The following is a 27,301-nucleotide window of genomic DNA, read 5'->3' on the forward strand; positions in this document are numbered from 1 at the left end:
TTTTTTATTTGACAAGGCAGTTACAGCAAACCGAAGGCGATCAGGTGTCAGAGCTTTCGGTCCCCAAGCACGTCGACTCCGAACGCCCCCGGGTGGCTCCGGCTTTCTTCAGCAAAAGCGGAGCGAGCTAGGGCATACCATTCGAAATATTAGGGGGCGCAAGGTCTCTGCCAACAAATAGTCTGTGTTTGCCAGCTCTCCTCTCTTGTGCTCCCCGATTTCAAATTCTGCCGGCCCCCGTACAGGGAGAAATACGACAGTCACTAGGACGCAGCGAGTAGTTCAGCTTCCTCCCCCACTCAAATGGCCGCCTTGGTACTTTCTCCTCACAATTCCCTCTCAATAATGGTACCGTCCACAGAGGGGTGAACAGAGAGGGAACCTCAAGTCCTCAGGGGGCGGAGGCCGGTACTAGTACAGAACCACCCCTCCTCCCGTGGTGCGGTGGTCCCGCCCGCCGTGCCCTGATTGGCTGCCGCGGGCCCGCAGTCGGGCTCAGCCCGCCGTGCCGCCTTCAGTTCAGCTCCGGCCGCCGCGCCGCCTGGCTCTGGTATTCCTTGTTCTCGGCGGGCTCTGGGGGCCCCGCTCCGCGGCCGTTAGTCATGTCGGGTAGGTGACTCCTTCAGCGAGCAGCGGCAGCAGCGAGAAGGGGCCTGGCGGGGTGGGGCCGTCTTCCCGCCCACCGGAGGGCCCTGAGGGAGCGCCTCCGGCCCTGAGGGAGGCTGGGGGTGGGGGGGCGGCCGCGGCCGCCGCCATGTTGGACTGGAGGGACGCACGCTCCCAACGCTCTCCGTCTGCAAATCTCGGCGGGAGCGCCGCGGGCGCCTGTGTCTCTCGGCCCTGTCCTTGGAACCTGAGGAGACGTGCCGCCCCCGGGGGAGGGTGTGTAAATCGGGGGGCGGAGGCCGTCTACGCCATCCTAGGGGCGGGGGGAGCCCGTGATTAGAGCATCAGCCTGAGAGAATCGGTGCTTCTGGTTCTCCGCTCCGCCTCAGATCTTTCAGCGAGGCCTCGGGCCAGTCATCTCGCCGCCTCGTACCTCAGTTTCCCCATCCGTGAAGTGGAGCTGGGCCTTCCTGACTCACCCATTCATCAGGTGGGGGCCTTCACGCTCCGGGAGCCCTTTCAAAGGACGTTGCCTTACGCGAGATCCGGCATGCTCTCTGCAGTAACCCCCAGGATTGAAGTGGGGGTGTTTCCATTGAATTCAACTTCCTCTTCACCCTTCTCTGCCAATCTTCTCGCCCCCTCTGGTTGGTCTCCTTCGCGAAGCTGGAAAGGGAGCCTTTGCTGTTATTGTAGGCCCCTCTAGGCACGTGTGGCGTTTACCTTCCAAAATGCAGACCAAAGAAAAGGCAGTCTTCTGTGGAGCACTTCAGTTGATAGAAGTGCCCTGTTGTGTAGAAGAGGAAAAGAGGCTTTGGTCTCTCCAGGCCCACCAGTTCAGATCCTGCTAAGCCAGAATATAAAATCTGGAGGGTGAATGTCCTCTTGATTGAGCCGTTTTAGCTAATCATACACGGTCCTCAGGTGTTGGACTACATCACAAGCTGCAAAGACCCGACTGGCAGTCTTGACAGTTTTTGAAAGGGAGAACCTGTTAGTAGTAAAATGACCTCCCTCCCTGAAGTAATCCACTTTTGTAGAAGGATGCAAAAATGTGACCACATTAGCAGTACTGGTTGCAGAAAATGAAAAACTTAAGTGATTCACATTGAAGTTGAAGTGCCAGAATATCAGTGTTTTGGGAGAGAGGGTTTCCCTCTAAGAGGCTAGTAGCTGCTCAGCATTTCTTTCAATTTCTCTTCAACTCTTGCCCAAACAGCAAATAATTTCTTACCCCAAAGTAGACATTGGTGGAATATCTTTTGTCAGGTGCATACACTGGGATGAGGTTGGTAAAACTCTAGAAGTACATTGTCAGGAGCTTGTGTAATCCATCGTGGTTTAAAAAAATAAAAGAGTCTCCTACCTTCATGGAGAAAGTTACCAAGTCTCAATGCTTATACTCACTAAGAACACTTTTGGACTCTCTTGATTTTTAACATAATTATTGGTATGAAGTGGTGGCTTATTTTTATATATAGGGTTGTGTTGCTTTTGTGGAAAGTTAACGTTTAGGGGTGTACTCCTTGTCAATTTTTAGTGTGTCATGTGTGTGAACTGATCTGACCATTAGTACTGATTTACAAATCATCAAATGCCAGCTATTTGTCACTTTGTAATGCAAATATTTTTATATTGAGATTGACTTTCTCATGTGAAAACTGTTAAATATTGCTCGCTTCTGAATTAAGCCATTTAAAGCTAGAATCTTTAAGTTTATTTATAAATATGTGTATAAAATGCTTTTTTGACTTTGTATAAAAACAATAATGCTTTTGACTTGTTCTTTGATGAATGTTTAAACTAATAAATTTAACGGTAAACTGCCCCTAAACAACTAACGACATAATTAGTTCTTTAAACATTTCAGACACACTTATACAATTTAATCTGTTAAATTGACCTAACCACACCAGCTGTCTGACAGGGCAAACTTATAAACCTAATAAAATATAAACACTAATCAAGAAAATCAAAATTACAGATATTGTAAATCAGGCATTCAAATACTGTTTACGAATGTGAATTTTATGAAACCTTTCCAGTTAAAATTACAAGTCTAGTATAAATTATACATATAAATGTCAAAATAATTCTCACTGTGGCAACATGGCAAGGCATGATAGCTTTAAAATCCTCTATCTACAAACGCCTAAAAATGCAAGAAATTACTAAAAAGAAAGGGCAAATCCTAGCTGCCAAACTGAAGTAAAAGCCAGTGTGGTAGGTGTAGAATTAACTTTGGTGGCTTCCTGGAGAGGAGGGTGTAGGTCTCATCATTTAGAGACTTGGCTTTTATTGCCCAGGTAACTGTGAAAGGACAAGAGGTAATGCCTGTTACCTTAGTGGTAGCTGAGACCTTTACATACATGTTTAAAGACTGTATTCAGTGAAGGAATAAACTAGGAAAAGTCTTACACCAGCATAGAGATAACAAGGAAACCTGGACCCTGAGTGGAAACAAGTCTGAGAATTTGTACCGTGGACCTGTGGTTAGTAAAATTTGGGTGTATATTTAACTAGTTATGGGGTCCAGGAAACCTACTTTAAGACAAGAAATTAACATAAGGATTGGTTTTGAACGGTAATTTTGGGGTTCCTAGTAGATTTCTGGAGGCAGTTTAACAGCTTAGGTCACAAGGAATATGCCTTGCAAAAGTTGAAAATAGAGTGAAAAGTTGAAATGACTCCAGGAAACAACAAAAATAAGTGGCAAACCAAATTAGAATTCCTAGAAGATAATCTGAAAGACAATAAGGTATTTTAAGTTATAAAGGATTTAAGGGATCACTTCTAAAATCGAGATATTATGAAGAGAGACCGCATACATTTGAAAAAGAACAAAGTCTAATTTACTTAAGTGGAAAAGATCAATAAATTGAAATGCAGATAAGCCTAGCAAGTCTTTAGTGAAGTGGAAGATAAATGTGATATAATTATCCATATTTCAGAAGGATAAAAGATGAAAAATGAAAGATTAAGAAACACAGAAGATAGTTGAGAATTCCTGTCACATCTAGTATGAGTTCAGGAAGCAGAAATTGGGGAAAAACTAATAGTTGAGAATTTTTCAAAATTGAGGATGTTTTAAGTCAAGCAGTAGTCTCAAGCCAAAATTAAATTCAAATTAAATTGATATGAAACTGCAGATAAAGAATAGTAACAAATCTGGAGGGAATAGGGAAGTGGTAATATTCATAGACTTCTTAGAGGTTTTAAGAATCTGGAAAATGAGGTGATCCTTGAAAATTTGAGGGAAATCAACCATCAACTTTGAATTTTTTATACAAATAAAAATAAATACCATTTTCAGGCCTTTGCAAAAGAATGAATAAATTCAGAAGGGGAAAATGAGAATGCAAAAACAACATAGAGGAAACAAATGTCAATAATCAAATCAACTGGAATATTAAAGATTAGAGTGGTTATATTTAGAGATTTTCAAAAAGTGGAAGCAGAAGGTGCAGGGAAAAAAATGGAAGCAAAATGACAGGTGAAAGCTGTGATTGGCATTAGAGTATTAAGATTCTTAAATTCTAAAGGAGGTTGAAGATAATTTTGAACTTTGTCAAGAGTTTATGTTAAAAATTGAATATAATCATTAAATTGTGAATGGTAACTGAAAAAGCAGAAATTAAAAGTGTAACTTCTAAAGCAATAGAGAGGAAAAATAAGGAATAAAAATGATACAATTTGTGGGAAAGAAAGATGATAAATGGAAATTCCAATTTAGGTTGGTAGGAATAAATAAAAAGTAACAATAATTAAAGTACTAAAACACCAGTTGGAAGACAAATATTTCACTTTTGGGAAAAATGATCTATGTATAATGATGTTCAGAAATGATATACTCAAAAAATAATGTTGAAAGTATCAAGATGAAAAAAGGCTAACCAGGCAAAAACCCAAAGGATGATAAGTTGTTAGCAGTGAAACAGTGTGGATATTTTAGTGATAGTCTAAATGTAATGTTAAAAGGAAATTAACCTGGAAGATAGAAATCTGTACTTTATGTGCCTAACAGTGTGGCTTCAAAATATAGAAGTGAACCAAAACAGATACAAGATGTTGGCGAATCTAAGGTTAAGAATTTAAAAAACACACCTCCAATTGATAGATCAGGCAGACCAAGGATTAGTAAGAATAGGAATGATAAAGCTAACAGGCATCATACACTGAGAATTCTTTCAGCTATGAAAAAAATTTTTTCAAGTGCATAGGGGATATTTACACAAATAAAAGTACTTAACAAGGTGGGAAAGTAAAAAAACCCCAGCAAATCCTAACAAATACCAGGAATAATATAGAAAGTACCTTCTCTAACTGCGGTGGAATGTAATTAGAAGGCAAAAACAAGAGAACCTTATACTCTATTTGGAAGCACTTCTAAGTAATTCATGGGTCCAAGAGAGAAGTCTCAAGTGTCAACTAGAATGAGCAGTTTGAAATTTCATAAATAATATTTATAAACTGATTTTTTTCTGATGACTATAAAACAGCCGTAACTTCATCACTCAAGTATCTGAAGGCCAGGCTTAATTGGCCAGTATCTCATTTCTTTATCTTTAGGACTTTTAAAATCAGTTAAGTAAGTCAGATTTTAGAACTGAAAACTGGCTTATAATTAAGGACTAAAACTTAATAGATTTCAGACAGACTCACATGATTTAGGTCTTGTATACTTAGAATTTTGCCTGAGCCAGAGGAATATGCTGAGATCTTGGATTCCATGATGTTACTGGGAGAGCCGGCGTCGGACGGTCTTGGGATGTAGCTTAATGGAAGACTTCAGGCATCCCCAGGATATCTTAAGTGTTAGTCATGTATTTCCTTCCCTCTTACCAGTTTCTGATAAATGTGTCTAATCTCTTTTATGATCCAGTTTCTGTATCCTTTGCCTATTTTTATTATTTGGTTGTTAGCTATAAATCTATAGTCATTGTCAAGATTATGGCAGTGATGTTTAATTTTTTTCATATTAGGTAATTTATTTCATTCATACTTGGAAGTAGTTTGTGTCAGCATTTCATTCAGTATTCTTATAATTAAAAATCATATTTAGTCTGATTGGGGATCTTCTATACTGCAGACGCGTGGCAAATTTGATGTCATTAAAACAATCAGTGATAGTGTTTTTGTATTGCAGATTTATATTGATAAGATTTTTAGTGGGATTTCAGAGCTGTTTGACAAGTTTCATTTCAGATTGGATGAGGTTGAGCCTGATGGTTAGCAGTTTGAAACTCAGTCTTTTTTTTGCAGTTGAGAGAGTATTTGAGTTCTTTTTTCTTATAACTATTGAACTTAGGTTATTCTTTTGACTGAGTAGAAGCCTAAAGGTTGAACTTAATAATTTTGATATAACTGACATTTTGAATTTTTCTTTTTTTTGACATTTTTCAATTCATGCTTCTCTTGGTAGTTTTTCTTGTTAAAAAGGGAGCAATGAGTGTAGGTATCATTAAATTCATATACCAACTGGCCATGGCCCTAAAAAGCTCAGTAAAGTGTGGTTAAACAAGTAACTTAGCTGCTTTTAACCAGTCTTTGGAATGTTTTTGTTGCTCGTGATCGCTCAAGCAACCCAGTACAGGGGAATGGTGTACATGTTGGGCTGGTGAGGATACACAAGTAAATGTAATTCTGGGGATTTGTCTTGTTAGAATCATGTCTTCTCCCTTGTTAGTCCTGGTAAATTTTAACAGATGTCTTTTTGCATATAAGGATAACTAGAGTTTTTGTTAAAAGAATGGATTTCCACTGATTGTTTTATCTGGTTCACTTCGTTCTTGTGACCATCAGGGCATGATTGTAGAATAGAGTTGTCAAAAGATGTAGTTATTTTAAAAAGCAGGTATTATTTGTACAGATTTCTTCTTGCAGTGTGTTTTTAACTTCTAATTTTGCCTTCTTTGTATTTATATGATACATTCTTAGTACATCTGTAAGAGCTAAAGTCAGTCTTTGAGGGAGCGTAATTTTAAATAAGATCTAAAATTCCTTTTATGTGTTTTAGATTCTGGAAGTTACGGTCAGTCCGGGGGTGAGCAGCAAAGGTAAAGTATATATACATTTGAATAATACAATGAGAAAGTAGAACTGAGAAAAAGATGAATGTAAGCTTCCCTCTTGAGATTTGATATCTGATTGACTTAAGAGAGTTAAATATTTACTTCTCACAGAGAAGTCAGCCTTTCTATATATACATGCTATAAAACATTCTTTCTTTTTTAAAGAATCAGTGAAAAATAGATAACCCCTAGAGACTAAAACACATCCTCTAAGTATTGTAAAGATTATATTTTCTTTCAGAAATTAAAAAAAAATCCTTATTAAAAGGATTTAAGAAATTGAACTGTAACAGATAATTAGGAAAAAACACATTTTATTTTTTATTGTATATAATATACTAATGTGGTTTTCACAGACCAGATTTTCTTGAAGCTCTACAAACTCCTTACCATGCTTACAATGGAAACTCTGTTTTATGTGAATGTGTGCATGCAATAGGCTACTCTTAGCATAAATGTAGGCTTCAACTTATACATAAATGTTTTACAGTTCAGTACAGTATATTCAGAGTAATGTCAGGTATCTCTTGTCATCAGATTTTAAGCATCATAAAAACTGACTTGACTTTTCTTTTCATAAGATAGTGCTAACCTCATAGTAGGCATCTAGCAAATGTTTATTCAGTGAGAAGTATTTTATAAAGTTAAATTCTTTTAGCATGTAATAACCTCTAAAATACTAAAAAGAAACTAATGTAAATGTTTTAATTTTTGACGTGTTCAGAAAGTTTGTTTTTGACTTGCTAGACCTTACACGCTATAAAATTAAATTCAAATCTGAGGAATGTACATTTGTTATTTCATTCAATAACAGACTACTCCATTTCAGGCTCTGCTATGACTTGGGATACAGTATAATTTCATTCTATGATAGTACTCTGAAGATATACATACCTAAATTACTGAGGCATTAAAATTTGACTTTTAGTGCCACACTGCTTTTTTTTAGGAAGTTGAAGACAGATTTAAGGTAAATGGTAGGAGAAATTAATCTGTCAAAACATAGCTAAATTGATTAAAATGCTAACTTAAGAGGCCATCATTTTCTGTTTCAGATATTTATTATGGGTCTTGCTGCCATATAGTCACTCTCCTTACTCCTCCCCCCTCCCCTCCCCGTACCTCCCTGCCCCAAGTATAATTCTCTTGGGATTTTCTAGCTCTGGTGAAGTTTTGTTTATCTGTGGGAGATTGTCAAAACAAAATTTTTGGTGTTTTACATTCAGGAAGTCTAGGCGTGACTTTATGTTTTTAAGAGTCTTTGGTTATCACCTTGTGATTTAGACTATAAGAGCCAAGCAGTTTGACAGTTTATCAGAAAAGAAGTTTGTATTTGAGTTAAAATGAAGATAGACTTCTTTAAAAGCATTTAAGTTTTAGCACATTTCTTTCAAGTAGTGTATTTTTATCTTACAGTTATTCTTCCTATGGAAATCAAGGCAACCAAGGTTATGGACAAGCACCACAAGTAGGTTAAAATATAAATTGTATTTTTAAATAGTTATTTTTATCATAAGCTGGTGACAAAACTTGTATTTACCTAAATTTCAGAACTATTCTGGTTATGGGCAAGCGGCAGATTCCTCATATGGACAGAACTATGGTGGCTACTCCAGTTATGGACAGAGCCAATCAGGTTAGACTGGTTTCTTAAATTTTCTATTTCAGAAATTAAGAAAATCAGAACCTTTGCTAAATGGTATGTCCTTCCAATCTTTAGGTTATTCACAGTCTTACAGTGGCTACGAGAATCAGAAGCAGAGTTCATACGGCCAGCAATCTTACAATAGCCAAGGACAGCAAAACACGGAACCATCAAAGTAAGGAAACAGTAAAAGTACTGAGCGTGTCGGGCATTGAAATAACATTTGGTGTATTAAACCAACAAATCAAAAAAAATCCTAGCTTTAACAAAATATTTTTTCCTGAAAAGTTGCAATAGTATGAATCTCACAGTTTTGTCTTAAGAATGTGGAAATTGACAGCATTGTCATTTGATTCTTAGAATGTGTTGTTTGTAAAATTATTGTTTAGCTGTATATAAACACGACTTAAATGTTAAAAAGATTGGCCATCTTTTTTCTTTGTTTTTAAATATTTATTTATGCCTACAAGAGCTGGGGTATAGGCCAGAGGTGCGGTGGGTTGGGGGCGGGGTGAGAGGATTCACCAGAGACAGTAGGGAGCAGAACAGGTGTATTGACTGAAATACACTGCTGAGGGGAGAAGCGGGTGAAACAAGAGAGGTCTGCTGTGCCATGTGGGTCAACTCCCTGGCCAGAATTGAACTCGTGTTGTAGTGGCTGCTGATAGCTTCATAGTGCTGAGATTTATCCCCTTGTGCCGCCAGGGAGGCCCTGGACATCTTCTTTATACCTTAGATTAAATTTTTAAAAGTACCTACCTATCAAATTAGACTTCTCAATGCTTACCTTTTTCTCTTCCTATTTTTAAATCTTTTTAATGTATTACTTTTTTTTTTTAAGATTTATTTATTTGTTTATTTATACAAGCACTGGGTACAGTCAGAAGCATGGGAGGGTGACAGAATTCACCAGTCAGAGCAGAGAGCAGAGCAGGGTGACTGACGAAACACACTGCTGAGGGGAGCAGCAGGCGGCAGGAGAGGTCTGCACACCATGTGGGACCCTCGCCAGTGGCCGGGGATCGAACCGGCGCTGCAGAGGCTGCAGGCAGCTTCGCAACCCAGCGCTCAACCACTGCGCCACTGGGGAGGCCCATGTATTACTTTTTATTACAGAAAAAAGTGCCAAAACTCCCCACATATATCAGATACCCTAGAATATGTTTTATTTGTAATACAGGTAGTTGAATAGTTTACAAATTTTATGAAATTAAAAAATTTTCCAATTTGAAGATCCCATACTTGATACTAATTTTAATAATGGCATCTTGCTTTTTAAAAAAAAAAATTGTGTTTTATATTTTGTGAAATGCTTTTATATTATCTCACTTAATTGAGCTTCAAATACTACTGTAATAACAATAATTCCCATTTTAAGAGATGTGAAGTTAAGATTACATATTCTGTCAAATTACACATCTTAAAAGTTAAGGCAAGAACTGGAGCCTCCTTGGTGGCCAAGGTGTTAAGCACAGCACTGTGAAACTATCCACAGCCTCTGCAGCACAAAGTTCAATCCCCGACCGGCCAGGGAGCTACCCACATGGCGCAGCAGACCTCTCCTGTCTTGCCCGCTGCTCCCCTCAGCAGTGTATTTCAGTCAGTCTGCCTGTTCTGCTCCCCATTCTGTCTTAGGAGAATCCTCTAACCCCCCGCACCTCTGGTCTACACTCCAGTTCTTGTATGCATGTAAATAAATCTTTGTATGTAAATAAATCTTAAAAAAAAAATAAAAAGGCAACAACTGAGATCAAGAGTATTTTCTCTGCAGTGAAGATTATTTCAAATGAAATTCATAAAATAGAAGCATTGGGGAAAGATTTGTGAATTCACAAATTCACAAATTGTGAATTCAAAATATTAGTCTTACAGATATGAATGTGCTTTGAAAAGTGCAAAGTGGAGTACTAACGTATGAAATAATGTAAGAAAGGGCCTCCTTGGTGGCCTAGTGGTTAAGTCTCAGCACCGTCACCACTATGGCCTGAGTTTGATCCTTGGCCAAGGAGCTAACCCACATAAGGTGCAGCAGACTTCTCCTGTCTTGCCCGCTGCTTCCCTTAGCAGTGAATTTCAGTAAATCTGCCTGTTTGGCTCCACTCTGTCTCTGGTAATCTCTCACCCCCTCCTACCCCTGGCCTACATTCCAGTTCTTCTATGCAAAATAAATAAAGGAAATAATAGAAGAAAAAGTAATGTTACATTAGAAGGAATAACTAACTCTTCAAACCCTGTTGTTAGTTTTAAATTTAAGGAGAATCCTTTTATAAATAAGAGTGCATTTTTGGAAGTGTGACTTACATATGGGTAGATCTAAGACCATTGTTGTGTTGTGGTGAGTTGGGGAGCATACTTTATTAGCTGTTCTAATCTGATATAGAATAAGATGTGACTATTAAATTATGAGACCTTTTTGTTCTCTTTTTTTAAGTAAACATTAGAACTCATCCATTAAGTATTCCTTTCAGCATTCCCATCTTGAGAGCAGGTATTTAATAGTCATATTGCTCAGAACATAACTAGAATTTTCTTTTTGAATTGCCAGAGATCATAGAATAACAATCTTAGTAGTTAGTAGTCAGACTTTTCAGGATAAAAAATGGTATCACAAAGCCAGTTTCTCCCTTTAACTCAAAAGACTTAAAGTCTGGATGATTTATTACTGTTTCCTAATTTTTACTATCATTGAAAATATTTAGGAGAATGTACTGTAGGTTCTAAAGATACTACCAAGAAAATAGTTACAAAAATATTATGAGGTAATGTTGTTAAATTAATAATTACCCTTTCAATATAACTGTTAAAAGGGTTCAGTCAGCACCTGTGGCGTATTTGTTAAAGAATAGGACATACTGTACTTTGTGGAACGTTAACTTTATTTTTAATTCAAGAAGATGGTAAAAACCATGGTGATTTTTTTGTTTAGTAGTTTTCAAAGGTGGCATGTGGTTTTTCTCATAAAGTGGCACCTCTTTAACGATAGTGAAGTCCTTGTAGGTCATTCCATTTGTGATAAGATTTTGTAGCAAAAACAGCTATATGATTCCCATGAGAAAGTAGTATTAAATATGGTTTATATGTAGCTGATCAGACCTCTTATTTCTGTCTCATCTCTGTTAACTTGCAGAGGTAAACATTATCTTTCTACAAAATCTCTTAAATTCTTGATTTCTCTTTAGCCAAGGTGGAAGAGCGCCTTCATATGACCAGTCAAACTATGGTCAACAAGATTCATATGACCAGCAGTCAGGTTATGATCAGCATCAAGGCTCATATGACGAGCATTCAAATTATGATCAGCAGCATGATTCCTATAATCAAAACCAGCAGTCCTACCATTCACAAAGGGAAAATTATAGCCACCACACACAAGGTAAGATATACTGACATTTATTATTTTTCTTTTTTCCTCAGTATTTGTATGGTGAGTTTTGGATTAAAAGACCCACACAGGGTTTTACCTTTTTGTGAACATTTGGGGTGCTCTCTCATGGCTATCAAACCTAGTTTATTCCATTTCTGTTTATGCACTTTTCTAGAGACTCCCAAATGGTCACTTGACTTTTTATGGCTGATTACATGAATTTCCTTTGTTGTCATAGTCAACTTTGATCATTTGACAATGCTGCTACTACTAGTTCTTTTGGTAGCGGTATTATACTTGATTTGGGGAAATTATGACCCTATATACTAGCTTTCTCTAACTTCATCTAAGAAGGACCAGTTATTCTTTTCTCTTATTTTCTGTAGCATTTTCATCATCCCATACTGATACTTAGAAATCTGTCCTTGCAGTGAAAATAAATGCTTCAAGGGCAAACGTTCTGTCTTAATTCATTTTTGTACCTGTGTTGCTTTGTCTCTATTAAGCACTCAGTAAGTATTTGCTGAATAATTGGATGAATAAGTAAATGAATATAAAGTGGAAAGCTCATTCACTGAGGGCCTCCCTGGTGGCACAGCGGTTGAGCACTGGGCTGAGAAGCTGCTGGTTCAATCCCCGGCCACCAGCGAGGGTCCCACGTGGCGTGCAGACCTTTCCTGCCGCCCGCTGCTCCCCTCAGCAGTGTGCTTCAATCTGCCTGCTCTGCTCCCTGCTCTGGCTCTGGCGAATTCTCTCACCCTCCCACGCTTCTGACTGTACCCAGTGCTTGTATAAATAAATAAATAAATAAATCTTTAAAAAAAAAAAAAGAAAGAAAGCTCATTCACTGAATATCTCAGATTGAAAATCCAGATAGTCCTTGTCTGTGCTTGCTTTACATTTAAATATATTTAAGGTATAGAGAGTAACTTTTAAAATTGAAGTTTTGCTTTTCATCTTTATTGGGGTTCTTGTACCTGATGTTTTTTAACTCATCATTCTCCATCACCAGCAGAGTAGTATTTGACACTGCTGCAGTTCTCAAACGTTAAATTCCAGATGGTTTTTTGATGACTTGCATTTGAGTTCTGTGCACATGTGCCATTTTCCAAAGGACATAATATGTGCCCTAAAGAGCCACTTAGGATTATGTTATGGGATGCCTTTGTCAGAAATGACAAATGGTCATTAATTTTTTTATGTATCATGTTCTTTTTTGTAGATGACCGTCGTGACATGAGTAGGTATGGAGAAGATAATAGAGGATATGGCGGGTCACAGGGAGGAGGTAGAGGGCGTGGGGGATATGACAAGGATGGAAGAGGTCCTATGATGGGATCAAGGTAAGTATTTAGATATAGATATCTACATTTCTTTCCTCTCTTTTTTCTTTTTTGGGTAACATAGCATCTATTTTAGATGTTGTAGAGAAGAGAGCAGAAATTAAAAATTTTTGCATTTTTAAGATGTCAAATAAATTACCTCAGAGTAGGTGATGGTCAGTTTATGTGCTATATAGTAGTAAATACCAGAGGAGAAAAATCCCCTATATATTTGTGGTTAAGCCACTTAACTGTGTTTTTCCTGTCAGAGCTATAGAATCTAAACTCCTTTAAAAGATAACTCTGGGAAATCCAGGTGTACTATATATGTAATTTAAAAAAGGTAAGTTAATTCTAGATTGGAAGATAGGAAAGCTATTTCTAAATCTTAATCCCCTTGGAAAATATTAGGAGGCAATAGCAGCATGAAGGTAGGGTTGGTAATGGAGGATTTTATGTAACTATTTTGTCCCTTTTTTAAGTAAATAATTATTGAAGTAATCAACATAACATCATATACCATTGTGTATTTTGTCTAGACTAAGCTGTGGAAAAGGGATGGCTTTTTAATTCAACTTTTACCCCCTCATTGTTAATATTATCAGCCTTTGACATTTATTTATGGCATATATTTTGAAAGCTGGTTTTAAAATTATCTGTAAATATATCTGTAAATTTACCACTATGGCACTAAAAATAAGAATAAGAAAGAAGCTGACATTAATTGTCCTCAAATGAAGTTTGCAGATTGCAAATTTGTTGTAAAATATACAGTTCCTTGGGAACTGAAATAACCAGTGGCCTCTTAACTGAGGTGACCCAATAAACAAAACAAATTACAACATACAGCACTGTTACTTCTTCAAGGGATTTGATCTCATTTACTTATATTTCTCTATGTTTAGTGTATAGTACTTTGATTTTAAGGCAAACTAAACATTTGATAAATTTTTATAATATTTGAACATTAAAAGTCTTTTGATTGATAGCCACAGTCAATTTACTAAGGTAAAACAAATACATTGTGTGCTTCTTCATTACTGAAGAGAGCAGTCTGCCATCATGTGTATATAAATGTACAAGGTAAAGTGGCATGGTGCTTCCTCTACCTAATAACCTCCTTCCTCCAGCAGATTCCCAAATAAGGTAATTGATAGGTATTTTAACATTTTTCAGTTAATTTGTTAGATAACTGGCTGCCTGGAATCTGTATTTTATGCTACATCCTAATTTAATGTTTTTCATAAACAAGTTACAATTAATATCCTAATTGATATATGAAACTATGACAGTGTCTAACTTAGAATAATAGAATCCCACTTTTCAAGAGGAGGAGGGTAGAGGAATCTTTAAAAATATGTTTTCATATTTCAGAGGTGATTTATCTTAGAATCAGCGTTGAAAGGACCCCAAATGATCCTCCTAATAAAGGATATTTACCGTTCCTAAAATCCCATTTTTAAACACTTTTATAACGTTGGCAAAGTATTTCAGTTTAAGTTTTGGCTCAGATACTGAATCATGAATTACGTTTTTGATTTTCAATTTTTTAAATTTAGTTTTAGCACTTCTTCAAACAGTCTTATGCAGAAGCCCACTATTTGATTCAAGTCAGGGTAGGATTGGGGAAGGAGTATTGTCCAATTGCTGACTATACCGTACCAACCCACCCACCCCAAACCAATAAATAGGGTGTTTTAGAAATTGATATGAATGATTACTCTGTATATTGCATTGGCAGACTTTTTATGTGAATGGTCACATAATAAATTAGTTTTTGTAAGCCATGCAGTTTCTTTTGCAACTACTCAGCTCTGTACTTTGAGTGTCAGAGCAACCATAGGCAATATATAAATGCATAAATATAGTTGTGCTTCAGTTACGCTTCATTTATGGGTACTGAAAATGAAGTTCTTATAATTTTTGTGTGTCACAATAATACCTTGTTCAAGATGTGCTTTTTAGCTTATTTATAGGGGTAAAGTGTTCTGAATTTGAATATAAGCGCCCAGTTTCAAGATTTTTTTTTCACACTTGGTTTTGCATTTAAGTACCAAATGCCCAAACATTTTTTGTTAGTCTTCATCAACACTCCCATTTGTGTTTCTAATCATCTTACTTAAAAATAGCAAGGTTGAAAATAATCTTTTGCAGACTGGTGAATACCTGGCATTAGTTGGGTTTATATTTAAAGAAGGTGAAGGTGGGCTGTGTGTTAAAGGATAGGAATTCTTAGTAGGCTTTATGATTGCATGACTGGGAGGAAAATTCAAACCAAAATGAAGCTGTCAAATTTACAAATATGGAGAGAAATGTGAATCTTGCAGTGACTATAGGGAAACTTTTGAAAAAGTAATTGAAGCAAAAAAGATTGACTTTCTAATTGTCATCTAAAATTGATCACTGACCTCTTTCGGTTTTAGAAGCTAAGACCATAAATTTTGTCAGTGTTTTTAACTTCAGTATTGTGATAAATCCATAATTGTGTTCCATTATTAGCATGTCATCAAAGTAACTGTTTCAGGCCTTAATATCTCAGACCTAAAATAAGTTTTCTTGACGTTTGACTGTCATTGTCTTACCAGAGTGTTGATCAGCTCCTTTGAAATGGTGCATATGTTCTTGTGATAATATAGAACGGTGCTGCCCAGTAGAACAATAATGTGGGTCACAAATGTGAGCCATGTATGTAATTTAAAATTTTCTTGTAGCCACATTGGAAATTAATTTAATTTTTTAAAAAAGATTTATTTATTTATGCATACAAGAACTGGGGTGTAGGCCAGAGGTACAGGGGGTGAGAGGATTCACCAGAGACAGAGTGGGGAGGAGAACAGGCGGATCTACTGAAATACACTGCTGAGGGGAGCAGTGGGCAACAGAGAGGTCTGCTGTACCTTGTGGGTTAGCTCCCTGGCCAGGAATTGTACAGATTGACCTTGACCGTAGCAGTGGCTGGCAGTAGCTTGATAGCCCTGAGACTAACTCTTGCGCCACCAGGGAGACCCTAAAATTAATTTTTAAAAAGATTTATTTATGCATACAAGAGCTGGGGTACAGGCCAGAGATGCGGGGGGGTGGGTGGGTGAGAGGATTCACCAGAGACAGAGTGAAGAACAGAACAGGTGGATTGACTGAAATACATTGCTGAGAGGAGCAGCGGGGGAGTCAGGAGAGGTCTGCTGTACCATGTGGGTTGCTCTCTGGCCGGCGGGGGATGGAACTCGTGCTGCAGAGGCTGCGGATTGCTTCATAGTGCTGTGCTTAAACCCTTGCGCCACCAGGGAGGCCACCTAAAATTAATTTTACTAGTTACATATTTAATATATCCAAAGTATTTTATCATGTAGTATAAAAATTACTGAGATGGTGTGCAATTTTTTATATTAGGACTTTGAAATCCTTTTTTTTAACATTTAGATTACATCTCAATTTAAAGTACCCTGATTTCAAATGAGCCACATGTGGCTGGTGAATATCAGATTGGTCAGTGCAGCTTTAGAGTGATAGATTCTTGGCATCCTGGGATATTAGTAAATTGACTCCACACATAAAAGATGTGGGAGGAAATAAACATAATTATAACTACTTAAGAATGGTGTTTCAGTCTATTGAATCATTTACATTTGTTAATATTAGCCTTCATACCCCAAAACTTATAGATTAACTACAAAACTCAAGCCCAGCGTAGTTTTTTAATAACTAAGCTTTTCCAATTTTTACCTAAGTATTTTTTTTTCTCTAGATATTAAATTTTCTGAGAATATAGCTGCCTATATTGATCTTTTGCTTTTTGGCAGTTTTAGATTTTTTTTAATTAAAGATAATAAAATTTCTGCCAAAGAACCTTTTCTTTCTTGAAACTATCTGAGACATAATCTATCTTTTTCCTCTAAATATATAATGCTGTTACTGAGAGAACCCCTCAGAGATTAAGGTAGGCTCCTCACTGTGGTTTTGAACTTGGGACAAACATTACTGTATTTGAGTTAAGAATATACAATTGGATTGCTTCTTGACCTTTTGGCTAAGATTAAATGAAGAATATACAATTGGTTTTCTTGTAGGGGGCCATTCCTAATGCATATTATGTCTCTACTTTAATAAAATTCCTCACCTTAAAAATGTCCTTACTTCAGAAATTCTTTATGTGTACAAGTTTGCTTTTTCTGGGAGGACAACACATTTGTTGTGCAACATCTTGACTCAGATGTTCACATACCTTTGTGTTCTTAATTTGCTAGGGAGTCCTTCACTTAGTATATGCGAAAGGGACATGTAACTTGACTGCAAGTTTGAAAGAAAGATTTTTAACTACAGTTCCATCTTCTGTTAGTTTTTTAATAGTGAGTACTGCTTGAGGTTTTATTTATTACATTTATGTAATATTTCCTGATAAGGAATTATAATTAATATTGAATTTCCTAATAAGAAGAAAATGGTTGAACTTGAAAGCTTCACATAGAATTACAGATCATTTAAACCAGTGCTTAAACTTTCATGTGTATATAAATTCCTTGGGGGTCCTATTAAAATGCAGATTCTGATCCAGTAGTTCTGAGGTAAAGCCTGAGATCCTGCTTACTGAGAAGCCTCTCAGGCTCCTCCTATGCAGCTTTTCCATGGACCACTCTGAATAGCAAGGGTAGTCGAACCTTCTTTATTTTCTGAAAGAGGAAGCTAAAAGGGAGATTATTTTCTTGTCTAAATCTTCAAGATACATTAGTGATAGTTATAACTATACCTCGAGTCTCTTAATTTGAAGACCGGTAATTTTTCAAACGCGTTCTGCAGTTTCCATATTTATGCTATTGTGTTGAAATCATCAGCTGCTATGTTTTCAAAGGAAATGCTCAGTAAAGAAAACTTAAAATGTCATGAAGGAATAGGAAGATATAGCTGATTCAAATGTAATTTGTTTTATATCCCTTTTATTTTGCTGGGGTATATCCTTCTTAAAAATTTTTTAGGGTTATATTTATATTGCTAGCCAGAATAGAAATTTTAAGAACTAGCTGATATATGAAATTGCATTATTTTCCCTCTATTGTGGTCAGATAAACAGTTTGGTACTTGGTTAATATGACAGCAAAACAATTATGAGGTATCTTAAGTCTTAAATTTTCATAAGAACACTTGTGAAAAATTCCTATGTAAAAACTTTATCCTGAGGACTTTAACCTCCTGACATAGGGGAATGTGAGCTTAATATTTTCCTTAGTTCTTTTCTCATTTTGTGGAGTCCTAATGATCACCTTTGAAGAAACCTAAGATATCTTGGTTTCTAGTGGTTATATTTTCAGTAGTTTAACATCAAGAACTTTGTTGACTTCCCTTTCTTAAAGAATTACAGTGAAATACAGGTCATTTAGAAGCGTAGGGATGACTTGGGTACTGTTTTGAAAGAAGGGTCTTAGAGACTCACTAGGAAACTATATGTGTGTGAAGGACCTGAGTTATGTATTGCCTCTAGAGCCTTGAAATAGTCTTAATCTCTTTTTTAGGCTTCTTATTAATCAAAAATTAATAGCAAATTTAGATGGATGTGTCTGTACGTAAGTGGGTTGCCAGGGGAAATTTTTTTACATCGTTAGAATAGATTTATAAAGGAAGAATGCTTTCTCATTTAGTCAGTGTTTTTTTTTTCTGGATGGTTCACAAAAGTCATCAACAGTAATGTGATCACACAGGCAAAGGTCTTAAAGCATTGAAGAGATTAGGATATTGGTGTTAGTTTCTTGGATTATAATAGAAGATTAGTAGTAGTAGATTAGATATCCATCTGAAAACTTTGCATGTTTTTATTTCCATGTCAGCACATGGATCTTAGAGCATAATTTAATTCAGCCAAGAAAAACTAACTTCTAAATACATGGGTATTTTTGAAGAGCGATTTTAGATTTCTTACTTCAAGCTATGCACATAAGGACCATTGATTTATCTGGCAGAGGCTTTGTCCAAACTATTTTTTTGTGGGAAGCTGCAATATTGGACTATGTTGCATTCTGTCTCTGATATGATCTATTCATTGATGTGGTATGAAGAATTGTTGGCAGCACGAACCTTGGTAGCTCTGATGTTGTGAAATCTAGTATATTATAGTCGTATGGAATAGGAGGGCAATTTTAAGTTATAGTTTTTTTTTTTTTTTTTAGTGCTCATTTTGTCAGATTTCTGAGTGATTTGAAATTTTAAGACTACTTTCATTCAGACTTAATTTTGTGCATATTTTGTACCTCAGTTTTTTTTTTCCATCTCATAATACCTACTATTTGGTATCACAATAGAGCCTGGTATTCAAGTTTTTACCTCTCCCATTTTGCTATCAAATCTTAACCTTGCTGTATATTATTGTTCTAGTTTTTTTTTCCCTTTTTGTCACGTTAAAAAAAATCCCCCAGGACAGAATGTTTGCTGTAATTCAGCATTCCACATGCTGTTCCTTTAGCTAATAGTAATAGTACCCCTTTCAGAGTTGGGAACATTTTAAAATAAGTATATTAGATGTGTTCTTTAAGTATATTAGATGTGTTCTAGAAGGCACCCTTGTGGAAATAGATCTTGGGAAAACACTTGTGAAAACAACATTTTGAAGTCTATGAAATGGAATTTATTGGAAAGATAGAGGTGCTACTGTTTTCCTAGGTGCTCTACTTGTGACAGTTAAGTGTAGATTGAGCCCAGGGCTCAGCACATTAGAGACTTAAGGAAGAAATCATTTCTTCAATTTTTCCTCTGCAGTGGTGGTGACCGCGGTGGCTTCAAAAATTTTGGTGGTAAGTGCTGAGTATCCCAAAATGTTTCAGTGGAATTGCTATATAAATCTAAAAGCCACCAATATCCCGTAGACGCAGTCTAAAACCCTTTCTTACTCTGTTGAGGCTGGTGTGTGTTGTGTGCTTAAAAATTTTTTATATGTATATATATATATATATACACACATATATATACACATATATATCAAAGAAAACATTAAAAAGCCAGAGTTGATCTCAAATAGACCAATGGGTTTCTACACAGTGAATTTGCATGAAAGAGTCTGTGGTGACCAATGAATGAGACCTTCACTGGATTTTGGCAGTATGATTTTTACTAAAGGTAGCTGACATGGTGCTTTTAAATTGTTAGGGTTTTCCAATCAGCCTTCACAACCAGAGCTTAACAAAAGTGATATTAGCATAATGCCAAAGTGGTGGGTGCCGTCTGGGACAAGTTTAAGGAAATAATGACAACTTGATTCTTAAACTTTTAATAAAATATAATTATACAGTTACTTTGTAAATCAGTTATGGTTGACTTTCAAGGATTTCAAATACTGACTTTTCATGTCTTGGTTATTATAGTTTTTAATTATTTCTAATGAGTTGCCTTAAATAGTTTTTTTCCTTTTTCTTTTCTTTTCCCTTAGGTCACAGGGATTATGGACCCAGACCAGATGCTGGTAAGGCTTATGATAGTTTGTGACTTTGTAGTTAAGAAAACGTTAGTTTTCCATTTTTTCAAGGGAAAAATGTGTGTTTGGAGGAGTTAGTACAGGAAGAAGATTTAAATGTAAGTGCTGTCAGAACCACGGCACTTCACTTTTAAATACATACCACCAAAAAAATCCAGTGGACTTGATTGGAAAGTTTGCTGGGGAAAATTGCTGTTTATGTTTCTCCTGGCTCTACTTTTTATTTTTTATTGTTAGTATTTATTTAATTACTACAAATCAGATTTAATGAGAGAATTGGTATCATTGGGAAATTAGAAAAGCTGTGTTTAAGAAAATGTTTATATTGGATTAGTGGGCCTAAGAAACCTGAATTTATATGTGAAAAAATTGTCTTACTTTGGGCATAGGTCACTAAAATCATGTGGCTTTTTATTTTTAAAAGAAATTAAAGGCTACATGGAACTTTTTGAAAGTTAGGACTTAGAGATTAAAAATCTATTTGAACCAAAAAATTTTAATATATTGAAATCAGAACTTTTGTTTTTATTAAGATGCCAAAGTATTCTATATGGATGGCAATTTCTGAATTATCCCTTGATGGACTGAATTTTTGTACATCTTTCTTACTTTGTTGTACTAATCCAAAAGTGTGCGTGTAAGGTAAGGTGTGTGTCAAGGTGCCCTACCCTCTGGTATATACAAAGCTTATTGCAATGAATGGGAAACCAGCAATTCTGCTTGGCTTGCTTGAAAGTCCAAAATGTCAGATTTGGGGAATTTTCTACTAGAGAGCCTTAAAAGTATTGAGTAGTCAAAGAATGAAAGCTCTCCAAAGAAATGAATGCTAATTTATACTAACTTTCTTTATCTCTTCATGAACTTTAGTCTAGTATTTGACTCTGAAGAGAGAGTTGTAAGATCTCCCTTAATTGATCTCTGTATTTCACACAGTGTGGACTTGATCCACTTTACCTGAAGTTTAATTGTAAGAATTGATCTACTACCAAATAACTATTGTGACCACTTTGCATGTTTATATAAGATTTTACTTATGTTGGTCCTTTTTCCTTCTGGTCATAGAAACAGTTGAATATTGGACAAGAAATTACTGTTTTTGATTACTAAACAGGATGTAGTAAAACCAAGGAATATATAAAATTAACCATTATTTTTTTTTCTCTTAGATTCAGAATCTGATAATTCAGATAACAACACAATTTTTGTGCAAGGACTTGGGGAGGGTGTATCTACAGATCAAGTAGGGGAGTTCTTTAAACAAATAGGAATTATCAAGGTGAGTAAAAAGTATGGCTTACATTTGAAAAATCTCATTAACTTTTTTTTTTTTTTAAAGGATTTATTTATTTACACCTACAAGAGCTGGGATATAGGCCAGAGGTGCAGGTGGGGGAGGAGGTGAGAGGATTCACCAGAGACAGAGTGGGGAGCAGAACAGGTGGATCTGCTGAAATACAGTGCTGAGGGGAGCAGTGGGCTTGACAGGAGAGGTCTACTGTGCCATGTAGGTCACTTCTCTGGCCACCCAGGGAATTGAACTTGTGCTGCAGTGGCTGTTTGATAGCGCTGTTTTTTTCATTGAGATATATAAATTAACATAATAAACCTGTGTTCCAGTAAGTCTTGACATTTAAAATTCCCTGATATATATGCTCACCTATGTCTGTCAACTTTTGCTAAATTTGCTAAATAATACATGAAAATTTTATTCCTTGCTTGTTTTTACTTTTCCACAGTCTTCCACAGCTTTAGCTTTTAGTCGTAGGGCTCTAACAGTAGATTATGCCTAACTTTTGAAATTTTGAGACCCAAATAAGATTGTGAGAACATTTTATAGATTCTGTAATGCCAAACTATGCAAACTCATGTTGCTACTAACAACTTTTTATTTTGGTATTAAATGTCAGTGCTACATGTTGGCCCAAAGTTTTATAACTTTATTGTTTATTTAAGTATTTTGTGTACTATTTCATCTCTTCCACTAGAAAGCGTTTAGAGTAGTGTGGTAGTACATTGTAGCATTTGCCTGAAATAAGTTTGCAATTATTCTGTTCTGTTGCCTGTGGACTTACTGCTATTTTTCCTTTTCAGGAAGCTAAAAATTTTTAAGAGATTAATTATGCATGAAATATGTAACACAAATCCCACAGTTCTGATAAAATAAAAATTCTCCTTGTCTTCCATTCCTGTCCCAGCCAAATCTAGTGTGTACTCCTTAATGGTGATCTATTGATTTTTTTTGTTGTTGTTGTTGGGTATTTTTCCTAACCCTTTAAAAAGTGTTTTACAAGTATTTATATTTACATGAAATGTCTCCCTTTTTTGTAGGTTTAAAGAAACTATAAAACAGTATTCTTTATGTCATTTTTTTATAGCTTGGTTTTCATTTAAATGTATCTTAATTTTTCTTTTTAAAAGTTACAGATAACTTCACTTTTTATTTACTGCATATTATTGTATGAATGTATGAATTCCTTAAAAATATGTATCTTTAATTATCTTTATGATTCCTGATCTTTATGAGTTTCTTAAAATGCCAACACCAAACTTTTCTGTTCCTCAGACAAATAAGAAGACCGGAAAACCAATGATAAATCTATACACAGACAAGGATACAGGGAAACCTAAAGGGGAGGCAACAGTGTCATTTGATGACCCTCCTTCAGCTAAGGCAGCCATTGACTGGTTTGATGGTAAACCTCATTCCTATAGTTTCAATATACAGTTTGGATTAATGTTTTCTAATCTTGAAGTCAGATATGTTCTGGTAAACTGCTTATTTTCATGTTTACTGTTGTAGATATTTTAAGAATATAGAATAGGGTTTTTATATACCTTTAGAAATGAGACAAGCGGTCTTCTTTGTTTAGACTATTTCCTTAAATCATGCTTTAGGCTTGAGGCCACCCTCATATAGATGTAGAGGATTGGTCTGGTTAATTCTATAGTCTTTTAAAAATTCAGATTAATTTACCTTCAAATTAGAAGAAATAGTAAGACTTTTCCCTCTATGGAAATAAGACAATATGGAAAGGTAAAAACATCCGTAGTCCTATACTCCTGTACTTAGAGATAACGACTGATAATATTTGTTGGTAAACTTCCTTCTGGTCTTTTTTTATTCCATATGTAATTTTGTCTCATAATTTTTTCTCTTAACATTTTAATAATCATTTCTCCATATTAATTGCAAATTCATTGTTTTTGTTGTACCCTAATTTGATAACTAATATGTACTATATGTTTACTGTGGTTTATGTGCTAAGGACAGTTCTAAGGGCTTTACATGCATTAAATCAATTTGATCTTTACAATAACCCCATGAAATATAGGCTCTAGTATTACAGTTTACAAATGATGAAACTGAAGCACAGAGAAGCTAATTTCCAGGATCACAGATTAAGTGTCAGAGTTAGGATTTTAACTCATCCTGGCTTCCCTATTTCTAGAGTATTTAGTTATGCTGATTCACAGACACTTGGGGTCCTTTGCAGTTTCAAGATGATTACACCTGTGTCTTCCAAAATATAGTTGCATTTCTTTAGTTCTTTAAAGATGTGCTTGTGATGGCTTGTCTGTCTTCACCTCCATACTTGTCTTTTTGTACTATTCCATCAGATCCTGTCACCTTGTTCATGAAGGTTAGATCTATTCTTCCTTGCTTTTTTGTTTTGTTTTGTTTTTCCCCCAGTTTCTGGGAATCACAAAGCAATTTCTGTTGCTCATGATACATTAAAAAAATTATTGTGCGTTTTGGCCACGGGATATACACATGATCTTAGCCAAAAGGCCGAGAAGCGATGGCCACGGGATATATGAGCCTTTTATTTTTAAATTTTTTGGGAACTTCTTTTTTCTTTTTTTAAGAGATTTATTTGTACAAGAACTGGGGTACAGGCCAGAGGTGCAGGGGGTGAGAGGATTCACCAGAGACAGAGTGGGGAACAGAACAGGCAGACTGACTGAAGTAAACTGCTGAGGGGAGCAGCAGGAGAGATGGGAGAGGTCTGCTAAGCCATGTGGGTAGCTCATGGGGAACGGACTCGTGCTGCAGCAGTTGGGGATAGTGCTGTGCTTAACCCCTTGCGCCCCTATGAACCTTTTAAATCTAACTTTATATTTCACATCTTACATATCTTTTTATAGCATTTAAAATGTTAATTCATGAGTTGCTTCCTATGTCTATGTGCTTGTTATGGCTACCATCTAACATGGAAAATTGCCAGGCACAGTGATTAGGGTTTTGGTCAGGGAGATAAAGCTCCTGGATTTAGAATTATTTTACAAATGCTTAGGTATCTTTTCTTTATCTGTCAATTCTCTTGTTTAAAGTAAAAAGATTAATTCTTAGCTCTAAGACTCTGGCACAACGTATATCTATATGTGTGCATACATATAATTACATATGTACACACTTTTTTTTTTTAACGATATTTCAAGTGGTTAAAAAAAAGTTTCAAGCAATGCTGACTATATTGTAAAAAATGAGTTTCTTTTCCACGTTTGACACTCAGTGATTTTTATTTCCTTTCCTGAGAGAAAACAATTATCTCCTCTCAGGAGGTAAATACACATAAATACACAGTAGGCAGTGTATTTATGAGCAATGTTTATACACACATGTGCACACAGATATGGTAGCATACTACACACATTTCATGTTTTTTTCCGTATGAAAGTATTAAATGTGGGTTTTTTTGCTTAGTAAGAAGTGAGATTTGTCAGTAGCTGACAGATTTGCTCTATTCAGTGGATTGTGGCATGTTTTAGCATTGTTACTATGACTTTTTGGAATGCTAGTTTGAATTTCTCTGAGGACATGTCTGTTACTCCTCTAAGACTAAAAATTCCGTGTTTTATATATATATTTTTTATTTTTTTTACGTTATTTTATATATTTTTTACATTATTTTTCATTTTTGCATAGTTTTATATTTTTATTGAGAGGTACTGATGTAAAGTAGCAGTTCTTCAAAAGGCCTTTCTTTTTTCTTAGGAAAAGAATTCCATGGCAACATCATTAAAGTGTCCTTTGCTACCAGAAGACCTGAATTCATGAGAGGAGGTGGAAGTGGAGGAGGGCGGCGAGGTAAGATACTTGTTGCTCACAGACTTAGGGTTTAAATTTGAGTTCATATTTTGACCCTATTGTGTGAACTTGCTATTAATTCATCTTCTCCCTAGGTGTTGTCCCTTCTAAATGTTGGGTGGGTACTGAATAGATTAGGGAAATAAAATGTCATAATAGTTCTCAGAAAGAAGTGGCAGGAAGGGTCTAGAAATTTCTCTGGAAAGTTATATAGTGGTTTATTGTTCACCTGGAAATCAGCAGGTAATTGTTTAAATAATACGTAATTCGGCAATTAATCTGACTGGTCTGTAAGTTCCCCTATTCAGTTATTGCCATCTTGTTCTTTTCTCTTGGATCTAATTCCTTAAATTTGCAATGTCTCCTGACTTAAATGTTTGTTACTGAGATTCTTAAACTAAGGAGAGTATTATAGGTAGTGGGTTTGCACTTTGTACTGCATTATTTGCACTGTGATTGTGTCTGGGCTCTTTTTCTACGTGTCTTGCATTTACTAAGTAAAGCCCTGAAATCAAGGAATCCTGGAGTCTTACCCATAAGGGTTAGTTTTGGGGAATTGTTCAGTTACTGATGGCCACTTGCTCAAAGTTCTTTCATCTGGTGCTTTCCTCTGCTTTATTAACATCTGCTAATGATTATTCACTTCTTCCCCAAGGCCGTGGAGGATATAGAGGCCGAGGAGGCTTTCAGGGGAGAGGTGGAGACCCCAAAAGTGGGGACTGGGTTTGCCCTAATCCGTAAGTATCCGTTTTACTTTGGTAGGAGTTGCAGTTGGCATTGGGGTTGGAGAGTGCAAGAGGGGTTTATGAATCCATTGGAAACTAATGAGGAACATTTTTGTTCCCTTTTCAGGTCATGTGGAAATATGAACTTTGCTCGAAGGAATTCTTGCAATCAGTGCAATGAGCCCAGACCAGAGGATTCTCGTCCCTCAGGTGGAGGTATGTCAGCCTTTTGGGCCAACCTTTTAATAGCATCTACGTAGTATTTATATTCTAGCTAGCATTAAGAAGGCTTTGTATTATTCTAATGGCCTGATTGGTTTGCATTTCTACCTTGCAGATTTCCGGGGAAGAGGCTACGGTGGAGAGAGGGGCTACAGAGGTCGTGGGGGTAGAGGCGGAGACCGAGGCGGCTACGGTGGAGACAGAAGTGGGGGTGGCTATGGTGGAGACAGAAGCGGGGGTGGTGGCTATGGAGGAGATAGAAGTGGGGGTGGCTATGGTGGAGACAGAAGTGGGGGTGGCTATGGTGGGGACAGAGGAGGTGGTTATGGTGGGAACCGAGGCGGCGGCTATGGAGGTGACCGTGGAGGTGGCTATGGAGATCGAGGAGGTGGTTATGGAGGAGACCGGAGTGGTGGCTATGGTGGAGACCGAGGTGGCTATGGTGGCGACCGAGGAGGCTACAGCGGAGACCGAGGTGGCTACGGTGGAGACCGAGGTGGTTATGGTGGAGACCGAGGTGGCTATGGTGGAGACCGAGGCGGCTACGGTGGAGACCGCGGCAGCTATGGAGGAGACCGCGGTGGCTACGGAGGAGACCGCGGTGGCTATGGAGAACGAGGAGGCTACGGAGGAGACAGAAGTGGGGGGGGCTATGGAGGCGACCGTGGTGGTGGCAGTGGCTACGGTGGAGACCGGAGTGGAGGCTACGGGGGAGATAGGAGTGGTGGTGGCTATGGAGGAGACCGAGGCGGGGGATATGGAGGAGACCGAGGCGGCTATGGAGGCAAAATGGGAGGAAGGTGA

The 27,301-nt window shown here is 36.8% G+C and overlaps 1 protein-coding gene across 1 annotated transcript; it reads left to right on the forward strand.

Moving 5' to 3' along the window:
- Nucleotides 1-602: 602 nt before the first annotated feature.
- Nucleotides 603-27,301, forward strand: TAF15 (TATA-box binding protein associated factor 15; the record flags this gene model as incomplete). The annotated part of the gene is made up of 15 exons (XM_084237946.1): nt 603-609; nt 6,623-6,662; nt 8,094-8,145; nt 8,229-8,313; nt 8,398-8,497; nt 11,502-11,695; nt 12,909-13,029; nt 19,750-19,784; nt 20,417-20,449; nt 21,628-21,737; nt 23,025-23,154; nt 25,458-25,550; nt 26,206-26,287; nt 26,403-26,491; nt 26,613-27,301. 15 exons carry the CDS (start codon nt 603-605, stop codon nt 27,299-27,301), a joined length of 1,860 nt encoding a protein of 619 aa, XP_084094072.1.

The sequence above is a fragment of the Talpa europaea genome, assembly GCF_964194135.1.
Source record: "Talpa europaea genome assembly, chromosome: 7".
Lineage (NCBI taxonomy): Eukaryota > Metazoa > Chordata > Mammalia > Eulipotyphla > Talpidae > Talpa > Talpa europaea.